General features: G+C 36.5%; 1 protein-coding gene across 2 annotated transcripts in view; it reads left to right on the plus strand.

Annotated features, from left to right (window-relative positions):
- The first annotated feature begins 758 nt into the window (after positions 1 to 758).
- The window catches only part of LOC139978235 (murinoglobulin-2-like), a 48,513-nt gene continuing 32,597 nt past the window's right edge, over positions 759 to 16,674 (plus strand). For both annotated transcript variants that reach the window (XM_071988236.1, XM_071988237.1), the window contains exons 1-12: positions 759 to 1,261; positions 6,805 to 6,988; positions 7,626 to 7,791; positions 8,629 to 8,681; positions 10,498 to 10,684; positions 11,099 to 11,183; positions 12,978 to 13,134; positions 13,513 to 13,639; positions 13,937 to 14,046; positions 14,802 to 14,969; positions 15,471 to 15,686; positions 16,322 to 16,400. In XM_071988236.1, the coding sequence (XP_071844337.1) occupies positions 1,152 to 1,261; positions 6,805 to 6,988; positions 7,626 to 7,791; positions 8,629 to 8,681; positions 10,498 to 10,684; positions 11,099 to 11,183; positions 12,978 to 13,134; positions 13,513 to 13,639; positions 13,937 to 14,046; positions 14,802 to 14,969; positions 15,471 to 15,686; positions 16,322 to 16,400 (1,642 nt within the window). In that variant the 5' untranslated portion in view covers positions 759 to 1,151. The remainder of the gene's footprint in view (positions 1,262 to 6,804; positions 6,989 to 7,625; positions 7,792 to 8,628; positions 8,682 to 10,497; positions 10,685 to 11,098; positions 11,184 to 12,977; positions 13,135 to 13,512; positions 13,640 to 13,936; positions 14,047 to 14,801; positions 14,970 to 15,470; positions 15,687 to 16,321; positions 16,401 to 16,674) is intronic.

Raw genomic sequence — 16,674 nt, forward strand, 5'->3', positions numbered from 1 at the left:
TGTTTTGTTATCTTCTCTTTACTCGCAACAATTCGTCACCCTGACCCTTACCGTATAATACATTAAGAACATTACAACATGGAAAATCTAGCATTTCGATTAATTTCTTCTATTTGAAATAAAATAACAAAGTTAAGCCAATGAACTACACTTTTTTTAAAGGGATTTAACTCATTTGAGTAACAACAGCAACAGCTATGCAACCTAGTTTGAATGATTTAAGGGTAAATTCTGCTATACTACTTGTGACAAGTTACAGTAACACTGAATTGAATTGAATTGAATATTGGAACCACCACGTACACAATAGGCTACTAAGACGAATGTCAGTAATTTATATCATATCATACATCATATTCGAACGAGAGTTGAAACTCCTTGGACGTATCACGGAAATCTAAGATGGGCAAAAAAAATTTACTGACGATCTCTGATCTCGCGGCGTCGCACTTTGGCCGTATGTTTGGGAAACCCTGATATGACCATTTTTCTGCTTCTTGTTTCCTCTTTTCGGGCAATTATCTATATTAATGGCGACATCGGTCTAAGGCAATGGTGTTGTATGGCCTTGTGGATCCTTAACTTGGCAATCGAATGATAAGAAAGAAAGAAACCAGTTGGTAAATAATCTGGCGTTTCTCGGCAAACCTAATAGTGCTTAGGCACACATGAATAGATATAGCAGTGACAATTATGTCCCAGTTTTCCGGGTCACACAATAAGATAAGCCCACACAATCCCAGAGGGTTGTTTATTGGTACACGTATATTCAGAGCTCGTTAAGCTTCGCTATATATAAACAGCCTCGGCTTCGCTGAAAGGCAATAACACATGTTTGTTGTTTAGTTAGAGACCTTTTGTCCTTCACTAAACTTTGTTAGTCTCAGATTACATCCCCGGGGTACAGCCAAGCAGTGGAAAATCTTTGGGAAGCGTCTATATGGAGTGAATTGTTGAGACAACGTTAGAAAACGTGGACACAGCTCTGCATTCACCTGCGGTACTGCATTGTGACCTTCTGCCATATAAGTTCAGGCCTGCTGCAGAGTCAGGACATTGTCTCGCCAACTGACTGAGAACAGGTCGTAAGACAATACGCTACCATCAAACAGCGTATATGCTTCACCTTCATTACATGAAAAACATCAATCATGATGGGCACACTGAACTGCGAAGTTGTTTTCCTTCTGGTGGCTTCTGTAATCATCGGTTGCCTTTCGGATCATCACGAACCTAACGAAAGTGGCTCAGAATATAATGGGTAACGTATTCTTTTTCGAATTAATTTAAATTGTTATGATCATGTTAGTGCAGTTGCTTTGCATTAATATGCGTTATATTTAACTACCATATAGTTGTAAATTGTATTTGTATGCGTTCGAATAATATTTTCTTTAAATAGTTCCGAGATTAACTTGATGATGGAATAGATTATAACAAGGCTTTCCGCAATCATTGCATACAGTAAACAGCCGTATATTCAATAGGCAGATGGGTAAGTGCCGAGGGGTCATCAAGGTAAAAGAAGCCATAAAGGTCACGGGTTCGCCAAGTTCACGGGACCAACGTGAACACTTATTGTAGGCAAGACAGATCTGTATTATAGTATCTGTCGACAACTATATACATCTATCTATTTTCGGGTTGTGCCTGGAAAGACTTTACAAGATTGGGGAAAATATGGTGCCTTAGAGGCCCAGATGTATGAGTAATCTTGTACTAGTCTAATATGTAAAATTGTCAAGGCTGATGAAATTGAAACTATACATGAAGTTGAAGGTCACAAGTATATATTGGTCCTGTATAGAGTATCATAGAATTTAGAAAACATGTGATACGGTGCAATATACTCATATTTTACTGCCTTCTTAACTGCACTTTCCGTGGTGAGGCGATAGCTGCGTGTGGCGTATGAGGTGGGTGGGTTGGGGTGCTGGAGTTGGTGAGCCGATGATCTAATTTCAAGTTTGGATGGATTATAAGGAGGAAAAGGTTTCAAGAGTGGGATTTGTGGACATATTTTCCTCTATTCTTTCAGTTATTACAAAATTACATCCAAGCCTTGTCAACTCTATTTAAAAAAACTTATTCTCTCCTCATATATGAGAAGAGAATAATTTAAAAAAAAATTATAGATCTGTTAGTCCTACATAAATGCACCGATATGTATAACGAAACTGCTTGTATACTGAAAAGAGCCTTACTTTGTATCTATAATAGGTAAATATATAAGTTGAAGGGGGGAGGGGGGAAGGGGGGGGGGTAACGTTTTGACCCGATAGGGCCAGAAAGTCAAATAATGGTCATCGCCTATTCCCAAAGTTCAACAAAAATGTTACTGTCACTCTTAAAGTGATCGTTATCCATAGTAAGACACAACATTGTCTACCTTTAGTAGGCCTTTTCCTCAATGGCTGGGGTTAATTTGGAGGATCCTGGCCTCTATGGAGTACTTTTGGAAACTTCTAGCAATTCTTAGCGTGAGTCAATAACATCTGGCATCAGTACTGATGATATCCTTAAATAAAACATTTAAATGCCTTACTAAGGAGAACGCCTCCGGATGAAAACAATTCTATAGAATTTAAAGATATGATCGATCATTATACCAACCAATGCGACCATAACGGGTCCTTTTAGTATATTTGGCGGGAAATGGTTCGATATGCTAATGGTGAAGACACATATATTTCCTAGTGTATAGACTCACGACTGTCTGAAATAGGTCTAACTTATTATTGTTATATTCCTCACTCGGTTGTTTCCGCATGGGCGGTCTATGTTGCCATCACGTGCGAAAATGTTTTTTTTTTCAATCGATATATATATAGCACTTATTTATTTCTATTGATTGTTTGGTTGTCGGAAGTCATGTCTTGAATGTTAGCTTAGCTGTCATGAGTGTGGCGTCTCCGTTGGATCGAAAGCTCCCTCAAAATATAATGAATTCTTCGCCGTCTGTTTCAGTTTCAAGATAACGCATACCCAGGTATTTATACGTCATCATACCCGCTATAGCCTACATAAACTGAATATGATAGGCCTGCCGTAGAAATAAATCTTCGCTGAATTGTCAAACTTGACATAGTCGCGAAAAAAGTATGTGGTATCACAGTATGCGGATTCACTCATTGATGCAATCAACGGTACAGTTGGAATTCAAAACCGACTTCTCCCGCCCCCCCGTTCAGTAGCCTATAATCACTCACACAAAACAAGAAAACAAAAATGCCTGCGCGCAATATTGTTGAAACAGAATTGTACAGAGCCACTTCATTTTAAGGTCGTGTTGAGTCATTATGTCATTTTATTAGCCTTTTCCGACTCGATCACTGTATATCTCCTCTAATATGGTGCGTAAGTTAACGAACCTGTTCGAGTCGCCTCACATTACAAGTACACACTGTAGCAAATTGTCATGAACAAATGTAGATGACTATCACAGTTTCATCAACGCGCTCGCATGTTTTACAAATTGCTTTTTATCAATGAGATCTGGCCATTAAAATGACCATTACCATGTAGGGTAAAGGGCGAAAACAGTTTGGTGTATAAAAACTCATTGAGCCGTATAAATCATGCCAATATCTACATAGTTACAACTAGACGTACATACAGTACTCGTGTCAGCTTATACCGTCAAGTTAGTGAACAAGGGATCCAAGATTGTAATCTACACCGTGATAGATTAGATTCAATTGTGTATGCTGATTATTTGCATTTAAATAGCACCATGCAGTGATGTTTAATACCGTGACAGGTAAAGTTCACATTCGGAAACGCAAATGTCACGTTACCATGCAGTAGTTCTATCCGACCTAATTTGCATATAATACTCGTATAGCGCGCGCATTGGCTACATGTTTATGAGTTATAGTCGTTATGCTCCCGTGGACCAGCAACAATATTCTGTAGACTTATTTCAAATTGAAGTTGATAACCATAGCTTGGCCTACTTTATTGTAGAACGTTCAACCCGCAGGGATTTTATATATTCAGTCGGGAAAGAATATATATGACGCCCGACTATAGGCTCGGATCCAAGTGATGTTACTGCAGGTGCCAAATCCACCTCGACAACCTCACACAAAAATTCCAAAATAAATTAGCCAATAACCACAAGCTAAGCACATGTGTCTAATTGTAGACACAAGTCCAACTATACCGTCCTCAAAATGCACAATTTGATGTCTCACCTTTTTTTTTCTAAACGGGGGAGGAGACGTACATGGAACAGCTATAGGACAGCATGATACCCCCAAAGCCTCACTATACATTACGTCTGATTCATAAAGAAAACTGCTCATGTTACATCATCGAAACCACAATGCATTTTGGTATTCTGGTTTCTAAACGAGGGAGGAGACGTACATGGAACAGCTATAAGACAGCATCATACCCCCAAAACGGGAAGACGGCTTAAAATGATCCCTTGCTTTACTATATTTATCTGGATCTGGATCTGTTCCTTCGATCCCTAAACTGTTACACACCTACCTAAATCACACGGTAGAAGTAGGGTCTCTTCCTACTTCCTAGCCACACTCACACACACACCTTGAAACACCGAGCACGTCACGGTGCGTCTACTGGACCATTTTTCGTAAACCGTACGTCTATGGTAGGCCATACGGTAAATAATTGCTAATTTAATGTCCGTACGAAATAAAATTATTACCGGTATTAATTCTATTTAATACCGGCATTAATTCTCAGCCAATCACCATGCAGCTTCATATGCCGGTATTAAATATAATTAATACGGGCATTAAATATAATTAATACGGACATTAAATAGAATTAATACGGGCATTAAATAGAATTAATACGGGTATTAAATATAATTAATACGGGCATTAAATAGAATTAATACGGGCATTAAATAGAATTAATACGGGTATTAAATAGAATTAATACGGGTATTAAATAGAATTAATACGCGCATTAAATAGAATTAATACGGGTAGTAAATAGACCAATCACATCAGCAGGATTCTCACTTGGTCATCTGATCTGATCGCCGCGCCAACCTACAACTTACATTCTTCGAAGAATAACAAGACGGTTCAAAGCATTGCGAACTGATAAAACATCGGACTGGGATTGAGGGTCAACATTTGTCAATTGCCTACAAGTATCGTTCGCTTCTCGACGAAAATCATGCAAATATTGTTCTTTGTCTGTCATGCGTGCCATGCGTTGTATGTTGTACCTTGATTGCTAGCTACAACTACACTGCTCTCACGCTGGGGGATTAACACTAGCTCAGACTGAGCATGGTAACAAAATTCGCTGATGTGATTGGTCTATTTAATACCCGTATTAATTCTATTTAATACCCGTATTAATTATATTAATGCCCGTATTAATTCTATTTAATGTCCGTATTAATTCTATTTAATACCCGTATTAATTCTATTAATACCCGTATTAATTATATTTAATACCCGTATTAATTATATTTAATACCCGTATTAATTCTATTTAATACCCGTATTAATTCCATTTAATGCCCGTATTAATTCTATTTAATGCCCGTATTAATTCTATTTAATACTGGCATATGAAGCTGCATGGTGATTGGCTGAGAATTAATGCCGGTATTAAATAGAATTAATACCGGTAATAATTCTAATTCGTACGGACATTAAATCAGCAATTATTTCCCGTATGGCCTACCATATACGTCCGCCGTATAGTTGCGTTTACGCTTCGTCTAACATAAAAGTTACTAAATACTTGCTGCGGAAACTCAGTTTAGTTCAAGCAGTTGAATGAGACCTGTACCAGACTTATCTTTCGGTATATTTCCTTACTATAGACTGATGAGAATGGTTATTTAACTTTAAATTAATTTTTAACCAAGGCCTTTAAATATCGAAAAAAGAAAAAAATTGAACGAAAGTTCTACTTCGAAAGTGAACGAAAGTGAACCAGGCTTTACTACTGTAGGCTGACTAAAGCAGGGCAGCCTACAGTACATGGTAAACGGTATAGCCTAGTTAGTGTTATAGGCACAGGAGGCATAGGACGTTCCTCAACATCTGGCGTTCTGTTGGTGCAACGTTCTTCGGTTCGAAAAGTGATTAATGTATGATGGAATGGGCCTGCTAGTGTTGGCTAGGGTGAAACTTCTAATTGACAGCCTATAGAGAGTTGAGAAAGAGTTGTAAGCAGTCAAGGATTACCGATTAGCCAAAGATTCCATAATATGTGTTTTGATGGTTGTTTTGTCTTATGCCATGGGCTAATGTGTGTGAGCCTTTCGACTGTGGAAAGGGTTAGTAGTTATTAGGATTATATGTTCCGCAGTAACCACCATATCTTCAAATATTATATTATTTTTTCGTGGGAGTACCCATAATATGTTAATTCCTCATGCTGGCGTCAGCTTCAACGACCTCAGGGCCAAACCCCCTGTTAGTGTTAGTGCTTACAAGTATATTTGACAAAATATATTTAAATCAAAATATATTTTAATTTCTTTAGGTCTAAGTTAGTTTTCAATACGATACACTACACGACACTGAGAATTGGTTAATAAATTAACAATTATTGCCATTTGACGAATGGAATGCATGGATGCAAATACTTACTTCTACGACTAAATCAGTCCTGTAGCTTATGCTTATTCACCATAGGGTTCAACAGCCACAACCTAAAGTTAAGTAATATTGACAAGTCAACAAGTAACAATATTCAGGTATAGTACTCCAATATGATTACAATCTTATTCTTAGATATGAAATTAAGGAAACATTCTTACCTTAAACTAGATGCATTTCTCATTTTCTTACCATGCAGAGACATCGGTTTCCTTTTGTACCTTCCTGCAAATCTAGAGTCTGGTGCAACTGTGCAAGCATACATCGAGACAAACACCACAGAACCCTTCACTGCTGAATTAAATTTCATTCATTCTAATGAAGACAGACACTTTTACAGTAGTGCTAGGATTGAAAATGGTGAAGGATCCATAGATATTGAGGTATGTCCTACAGTTGTAGGTTGAACATTTTTTCTTTGCCTCATTCTATGAAATATGGAAAGCAGCTTCATTTGATTAAACCTTTTACTAAATTGTATATAAATTATATTGATTGCCTTTATACAGTAGGTAGGTCTATTCATCGACCTGTTCTCAATGTCATAAGACAAATATAAAAAGATGCTTGATGTTAATACTGGTCAGTTGAAACATTTTCCGTCTTGAGTGACTCAGGGAAAAAATTCTGTTCGCGAAATTGTGTCCTGTCTAATTGTACTACATGTAGGGACTATTATCTCGGTAATTGTCACTGCTAGACAAAAGAATAGTATCAACAAATTCCAAATTGTTTGACCAATTTGAACAGAATTGGGGTTAACCAACATGCCTCAAAGTGTACTCATTCATCACATAACAGGAAGTGAAGTGGCTGTAGATAGTTATAGTGTAATTTGCATAAATTATATTTAAATGAAAAACAAGGTCTGATTAATCTCGGTAATTTTTGAGTGTGTATCCTGTATTTGCAACTCTAAATTTGTTCTTTCTTGTCTTTGAAGTACCGTTGGAATACATTGAGATTTGCTAATAGTGATTTCGAAGACTCAATCTCTTCATCTCTTCTTCACCTTCATAGGTACCAAAGGTAGACTACTGGTATGGTTCTGTTAACTTCACTGGAGTATTTGAAGTCTCTCAGAAAACAATCTCTGGATCCAGAAACAACATTTATATCTACCGAGATGTACAGAAAGCAACCTTCATTGAGACTGACAAGCCATTGTATAAGCCTGGCCAAGAGGGTAAATATGTTTGCTTAACAAAATGTCCACTCTTTACATTTACTTATTTCTCTGTAAGAGCTTTACAGTACTTTTGTTCGTTTTATTATACATACAACAGTTCTCAAAAATACCTCCAGATGATATCTGCTAAAGGTTATATGATTTAGTACATTATTACTGTATGCATATATAGTATGAATATGCATATATAGTATGAATATGCATATATATGTGAAATGACACATTATGGGATAAAGGATGTCAATCATAAAGGTAATAATGTGTCTGAAGTAAAGAAGTATGTTTATAGAGGCTAATTACTAAAAATATGATATAATTTTGCCCAAAGTTAGAATTGTAGGGCTGTTCTTGTCCCATGATGGGTGGTACAGTTTCAAGTGATTAATGTGTATGAACCTTATGGTTTTTTTGCATGCTATGTACAGTAATTGTTAGAACTAAGAGAGTATGTGGGCGGAAGTGAATGGTCGTTGTGTTCACCAGGGGGCTTATTGTGAAAACCATGTTTTACACATTATTTAAGGACAAGGATGTCATATTTTTTATGTTAATGTATCACATTTAGGACTGGAAGCCTGTATTGTTGAGGTCAATGGTCATTTCAGGACAGCCTGTGTCATTGTGAATTTATTGTTTGTCACATCACACTGCTTTTCACTGTATTACTAAGATCAAGTATGTTGTACACCCTCACTATACATTTACTTCAGATCCATGAATAAAACTGCTCATGTTACATCAAAGAAACCATAATTTATGCATATTTGCACTGTGGTCATACTTGCCATGATACTTGCTTCTTTTTACCTATTCTTTTTGTACTTCTCCCCACAGTGAAGTTTCGCTTGATTACCATTGACTCTGACTTCAAACCTGAAACTTCAAATGTAAGTAATATTTAAAGTAACAGTTTAAGCAGAAATTTTTGAATAGATATGTCACAGTCCTACAAACATGCATAACTTTTTGAGTGCAGTTTGTGTTTGGATACCTATTCCAGTTTAGAAAACATTCACCTTTGCAGTTGCTTTCACCACAGTGTAATACATTGAGTCATGGAAATTGACCCAGGAATAATGAAATTAGGCAAGAATAATGAATATTTGGTAGTGAATTGGCTCCTCAATGAGGACCTTATTGTTCATATTAATCCTGTTTTTCTTTGTAAGTGGTCTCTTATTTTGCAACAATGTTCAACATTTCATGAACACTGAGCACAAACTGTTGTGAAAGTGTCTTAAATGTCATGTCTGTTTACTCAGATTCCAAGCAAATATAAAATCTTTGTCTAGACCAGAGCTAGGTTCTCAGATGATGACCAGTGGTCCAAATCCGCGCCGCAAAAGATTCCCCACCAGCTTGTGCATAGGAACTTGTACTTATTTGGTAATTAGGATGCGTCGGTATCTGGATATACCAGGTATACCAAAAACACCAGGTATATCCAAATCAAACATTGAATGCCCAGTAAAAATGATACCGGATAAAAGTACATACCTAGATAACACACGCGAACTTGAGGAAATTCCTGCTGCTACTGTTTATTATGTATAACTTACCACTCCCCGTACTCCCAAACTGTAAACATTACTGCTGCACAATCTTAGCCCTTGTATTGTACATGTTGCTTGTACAGTACTGTACGTACCAGACAAAAGTCAATGAAGGGATATGTTTCTTGCGCCTTCACGGACAAAAATGGTTTAAGCCTAATCGGCCAATCACGAGCACAGATTGGTTACATATACACGTACACGATAATTTGGAACAGTCTATGTACAGATTGGGGAGAGGGGGAGGTACAGAATACAGCACAGCACCTGTTGGAAGTTTTATTCAACTGATTGCATAAACTTTTTGGCAAAAAGAACAATGCACCTAGCTTTTGAAACTTCAGTAATAAAAACACAGTGCTGCTGTTCCACTTCTATATTGTGTGAGCTTACATACTGAGTGAAACCTCTATAGTTGCTAGTTTGTGGTTTTCTTGGTATTCTTGAAGTACTGTCAGCTCTATTGAGTCACAGGTTAATTTTTGAAGGATACTGTGCATGATCTGTTTCCTGTGCATATTTCATTCTCACACGTCCCCGCATTTTGACCTTGGTGACATGCTGAAATTCCTTTTTAAAAGGAACTGTCTGTAAAGAGAAATAGCAATTTTAGATTTATTACTTGGTAACTTGGCAAATCTAATTGAAAATTGCCATTCCTTGAGCATGAGGTTCAAGTGAACCTTTGTATATTGTAGAAAAGTAAACTATTATGAAATATTAAAAACGTGACAAAATGTTCAATAGTATATGAGTTCTTGGCTTCTGTAATGTTAGTGTTTGAATATGTAAAAGTAGATACAAGAATGACTGTATTCAGTACAACTCCACTCACTGTCATTCACAAAAACAATGAGTTAATTAGCCAAGAAAACCTGGATCAGTGATATCCTATCTTCTTTTGGTGGAGGTGGGGGGGGTGGGAGGGGGAAAGCAAGAGGTGTATGGGATGGGACAGAGGGTTGTGGTAGTGGGGTGTAGGTGTATGTATCAATTTCCTGCAGCTACAGTCTCTGTTATATTCACCTGGCAAGTGGAAAAATTAGGTACAGGTTATTTGCTTAATTGGGAGGATTGACTAGGTTTAGGTTTTCTACAGTAAACTACATATTTACTACTTTTTTTCTATCTTCAACATGTGTAATATCAGATTTCCAAGATTCAAATTGAATCTCCTAATAACATCAGACTGGCTCAATGGAGAAATGTCGAGCGCCCAGATGGTCTGGTTGACCTGTCCTTCCAACTCATCTCAGAACCCGCCTTAGGTATATATAATATCAAAGCCTATGTGGACGACAACTGGATCTCTCAACCATTTAAGGTGGATGAATATGGTAAGTGAAACTTGAATATGTTGAAGGCAGCTACCACTTTACGGTTCTATAATTACCCACTTAACCCCTAGGGTATTCACAGGGTGAATAATAGCATAGTTTACTTAACCATTAAAGATGACTTCAGAGATGTGTTCCATTAAAATTTCATATGTTGGTTCACATTATTAACATTGGTGGTAATGGATTTGTGTCATATATATTATATGTACTTTTCTAGGTGTTATCTGCTCTGCTATATTAAATGTGATGAAAGAAGCTTATAAGCATCTCTTTATGAATCCATAAAACCACAATTAACTTCAACGTGTATGTTGCAGTTGCTAAATCCTGCTAGTTAGGGCAAAGAAACCTTGACCTACTTCATGCAGTATTAATTAAACTCCATTGTAATTATTTTCTTTTTTTGGCCAGTTTTGCCCAAGTTTGAGGTGACAGTAAGAGCTGATAGTTATATCCTAATCAATGCTGAAGAGTTCAGTTTCCAAGTCTGTGCAAAGTAAGTATACAATCAGCAATTTCAGTTTAGTCTTATCTTTTTCTATTTAGCTAAGTCCTGTACATGTGATATACTAAATATTCATGATGCTACTTGAACCAATCAGAGGTTGATGCTATGGGTCACATGATCTTTGGAATATAGTTGCATACCATCATTATTCTGGTTGATGGATGTATTCTTGAGTTACAATTGATTATTAATTTATCATTATTTTGTGGTTTCAACAATTTGAAATGTGTCTGAAAGATTAGTTTAGAAGAAGAACTTATTAAGGAAGAAAACAAGCACAATTTTACTGGTTATAAATCAGTGTAAATGCATAAGCAGCTGAAATTTTTAGATGCATAAATAATATTAATACAGGTGCATACAAAGTGAGTTCCTTTCAACACTTAGCCAAACCTACCACACTTTGGAAACATATATTTAGCCTAACATTGATAATGCATTGCATGTCAGAATCAGGGCTAATACTGTTCATGGTTAGTTTGTACCAGCTAACTCTCTACAAATTTTTGAAAGAAAAGACCATGTTCATAGACTTTAAAAATAATCTTGCCAAGTACCTTGAGTGGATCAAATGAAAAATGCACAGAAATTGTGAAAGACAACCCACACTTACTTGCACAATTACAATGCAAATATAAGAACAAGTCATCCTATTTGAAACATTATTAATGGTTCATGCACAAAACATTGCACCATTAACATGCCATTACAGGGATCAAGGTCAACACATTAAACTTATCAGTTCTCTTTTTATCGAAGGAAACCTATCGAGTAGTTGAAATAGTTAAACATTTTCCTCCACATATCATGTGGTTTCCTTCTCTTCCCTCGACTCATTGGTTTGCCAAGCTCTGTGCTTCCGTTAGTAAACCCCACTTTTGTTGTTACTTCAGATTCAAGGGTTCACTACTGTTGGTAGACAGTGGACTGCTATTTCTCTAGTACCCTTTATTATAATGTTTCTTTCTATATATCATGGTTTAAGTAAGTACTTCTGTATCTGTTTGAATGTGCAGTGAAATGGAAACGTTGAGAAAGGAGAAGAGAAAATATCTATAAGAAGGTCACAAGTAGAATAATAGCGTAATCGGGCAGGTTTAAGATATATAAATATCGAGTCAGTTGCAAGAATTGAAATGTATACTGTAAGTGGATATCAGTAGTGGTTAGTGAGATCCGATCTCATATTGTATCAATTTGTTATCTGAAAGAATCCTTGATCAAGTTTATCAGCAATTTGTGAGAAATGATGGAACCATTTGGAATTATATGAAAAGCTCTTATATCAATTTGTAGAAGAAACAAAATATTAATATAAGAAATGACAAAAGAAAAGACAAGGGCAAAACCACCCTAGAAGAAAGCAATTCCCAGCTCTTTTCATCAGAATTGATCCTGAGAATGTAAAATGTTAATTAGCTTAAGTGCTAATGGCATTGGCAAGCTGCTGATTAAGTTTCAGATATGTGAAGAAGTCCCACAACCCTACCCCTTTGTTTTGTGGCTCACTCTTGGATCAAGCTCCAATAGTTTGTGGGACATTGCACTAGCTAGAATGTTGATGTTTGTTTTTGAAAAGTGGTCAGTTTTCACTTGGCTATTGTGACATAAATGTCAGTTCAGTAATGGTCATTGACAGATATGCACTAGTATGTGGTATGCAAGACCAGTGTGTGCCTTTGTGCTGTCGTGATGTGGGGTGTCATTTGATTTCTTCGTTCTTTGACAGAGTTACATTGAACCATACGTGACATATGTGTGCTTCTCTTCATTTCTTGCCAGGTACACCTACGGCCAGCCGGTTAGAGGATCGTTAGCAGGAAGTGTGGGAAAGGTGGTGAAAGAGAATTATTATTACTATTACAGACAAAGGGAAAGCACGCAGCTAGGAGAGGAACAGGATGAACTTGAACTAACTGATGCTGTCGAGTTCATTGCAGTAAGTCTGTCAAATTGGAAAAGGGAACCAGTCTATGGATGTATTGTTTTGGCAAACCACAAGGTTAACCCTGTTAGGTTGTTAAATGTGGTTATTGAAATATGTTTCATTTCTCTTGTACTGCAAAAATTTGATTGTTTACAGTAGGCCCCATATCGTTGTAAAATGAAAATGTGTTAGCCTCGACCCACTCAATTTTCACAGCAGAGACATATAGATCTGATATGGAACATTACTCCAGTAACATTTCATATTTAGATTATAAATCACACATTAGAAACTCAGTTCTTGACGTAGTTAAACATTTATTTGACACATGTGCATTTTAGGAATTAAGCTTTAACATTGGTTTGGTTGTTTTCTTCTTCTGATTGCTAGGAGTTGGATAACCAAGGATGTTGTGAAACTACCATTGATGTTACTGAGATGAACCTTTCTTCATATGACACCCCTTACTGGAAGACGTCACTCGCTGTTAAGGCTACCATCACAGAGGCTTCAACTGGTGAGATTAGTAGGCAGTGAATACTCTTCAGTTTCACTCGAAATCTTGCCCATTTTGTTTCACAGTATTTGAACCTATTAGTACATGTCACAAGCAGACAGTTTGTTTTATCAATAATCAACGGAAGAAATTAAACTTAAGATCACATTTAACTAAAAACTTTGTCAATGTTGAGTTCTAGCTTTTGTCCTCATATGTCTCTTTTCAAACTTGCCACTAATTTAGAAGATGGCACAAGAAAAAGATAATCTGTACACTATGTCTAGCATTTTCCCCTTCTCCTTTGTGCTCTTTTAGGTAACGAGTTTACAGAAACGTATGCTGGAACTAAACTTGAAACTACTGCACTGCATATTAATATGGAGTCAGCATCAACCTTTAAACCTGGAATTCCATATCAGGGCAGGGTAAGGACATAAACATATATACATATATATAAATATACATATATCGATATATATATATATATATATATATATATATATATATATATATATATATATATATATATATATATATATATATATATATATATATATATATACCTATTGTTAAGCATGTTCTAGCATAAATGTAGACAGTTTTTGTAGCTTGAAATATTTGCAACCTTTCATTTCTTGACTTGGCTAACTAATACCAGAATTTTGTACAGTGCAAGCCAGCGTGAGTTACAAAAGGCTCTAAGCAATAGTTTGAGTGGTACTTACAAGTTGCACTAGTATCCAGCCGGATTTACAGATTCCCTACGTAAAAGTTAAATTAGACTCACAGCAAGTCTGGCAGAGGTGGGTGTGTGGGTCTGACAGGTTACCTAGTATCCAGGGGTTAGCCTCTAATAACTAGTGTGAACATGCATACATTGGCCTTGATGAAAGACAGTTAAACATCTTCTCCTATTTTATAGCAATCTTCTGCATTATATTTTCGAACTTTTTGATAATTCAAATCAATGCAGTTCATTTACATGACAAGTCCAATTTTCAAAATTTGATATGGAAACTGTCCAAGTTGCTTCTTTCTGCTTGTGAATATTGCAAAGAGTATTCTGGGCTACAAGATTTTGACATCGAATGGAACTTTTTGTTTATTTTTGCTCCTATATTGTACAGAGTCTGTTTAAAATAGTTTTCTTCCATTCTTTCTTTCTTTCTTTTAATATAAGATTAAAGTGACTTATCCAGATGACAAACCTGCTCCAAACGAGGTCCTAAATATCACTGCAAGGGTCGATGGTGAAACCGTTCATCAGGACGAAGCCACAACTGATTCGGATGGGATTGTCAACTTTGAGATTCCATTTGCGGTCATGGATAAATCCATTCGTCTCACTGTTAGTCTTAATACCTTGGATTTTTCATAGCAGGACTGCGTTTGTTTATTGTTATTATTTGTTAATGTATTGAATTCATCCAATATTTAATGTTTTTTCTTTTCACAAATGTTCATCAGTCAATCAAATGTTGTCAGAAACATTATTACTCAAGTGTGTCATGTTGGTATTGCCAGATGACTATCTGGAAGTAATCAGGAAATAATAGAACTGATTAATGCAAAACTGTTGTGACTATGTGTAAAGCACTGCTTTGTTGGATACGTTTATAACTTGGGGAGGGGGGGGGGTATAGTTACCAAAGATTGATGCACCCTTGGGTGAACACATTGTTTTTGTCGTTCCCAATTATGGAAAGGTAAAAACAAGGTCATTGTAAGTGGAGAAATAACTGTAGAATTTTAAGCACTGATGGTAAATTATATTGCTCTTTCATTTTGCTATTTTCTGATACATAATGAATGTGTGGCCTTAAGTTATATATCATTTCTTTTGCATTAGGTCACTGCAGTTGGGTACCCTTCTGAACATAGTGAAGACAGTTATAGCATGTATCAGCCTTCGTCTTATATCAACTTGGATCCTGCTTACTCCAATATTGGTAGCTATATGCAGATATTACCGGTCACTGAGACGGTCAATGCTGGAGAAGATGTTACTGTTCAAGTACTCTACACATCTGACGATAGCACTGTCTCTTCTGATTTTAAATTTCAGGTAACAATCAAAACTTTTGTTCAAAATGCAGAGGTGTCCCTGTGAAAATCAGGGCTGGGAGTAATAAGGATGTGAGACTTCTTGTGGATATTCATATAGTGGTGTTAGTTTTCTGTATTCTTTGTCAACACCCTTTGCATACTTGAGTAGTAATTATTAATAATCAATTGAATAAAGGGTGAAGTGTGGTAATTAGCCACTATGTATCTCAAAAACTTTCCAAGATATAGGGACAGGTTCCTTCCACTGCATTCACCGACTGATGTCTATGAAAAAGAATTTCCAAAATAAAGATGGAGTAACCTGTTCTGGTTAAGTCATACATTTCTTTTGAACATCACTGCATTAAGTGGGTTAAATTTAATACGGATGTAACATTCTGGAGGAGCCCAGTCTGCACCCTCTCCCTGCCTCCCTCCCTCCCTCCCTTCTTCTGGTCCCCATTCCAGATCCACACCTGCTGAAAACTGGAATATTTGTCTTTTTTTGTTTTTTTTTGTATTATATGTTATAAAAGCTGTCCTAAATGTTGCTGTTTATCACATATTACAGCAGGGAGGTAATACTTATATTGATAGAATGCAGATTGGTATCAATGTAACATATATATATACTCTCATTTCATTCGGTTTCAGTTTGTGGCACGTAATAAATTGATCGATGCTGGTGCCACACACATTGGAGAAAGTCGCAGACGAAGAGTTGCCATACTTGGTAATGTTGGAGTTATACTCTAATGATATTTCTATACTCCTACTTTACTTTATCAATAGCAGATGCAGTCATTCACCTTACTTTGTTTGCTCCCTCTCATTGTGTAAATGCAATCATATCTGTTGGCTTCCCTCAAATTTATGTGCGTTTGCATTATAATAACAAATTCTTTGTTGCATCAACCATATTTCACATTACAGCCTTGCCAATATTTGCATAGGTTTTGCTTTGATGGTACTTAATTTCAACCACCCCCGCCTTGACCCTCTCCATA

This window comes from Apostichopus japonicus, chromosome 13 (genome assembly GCF_037975245.1).
Source record: "Apostichopus japonicus isolate 1M-3 chromosome 13, ASM3797524v1, whole genome shotgun sequence".
NCBI lineage: Eukaryota > Metazoa > Echinodermata > Holothuroidea > Aspidochirotida > Stichopodidae > Apostichopus > Apostichopus japonicus.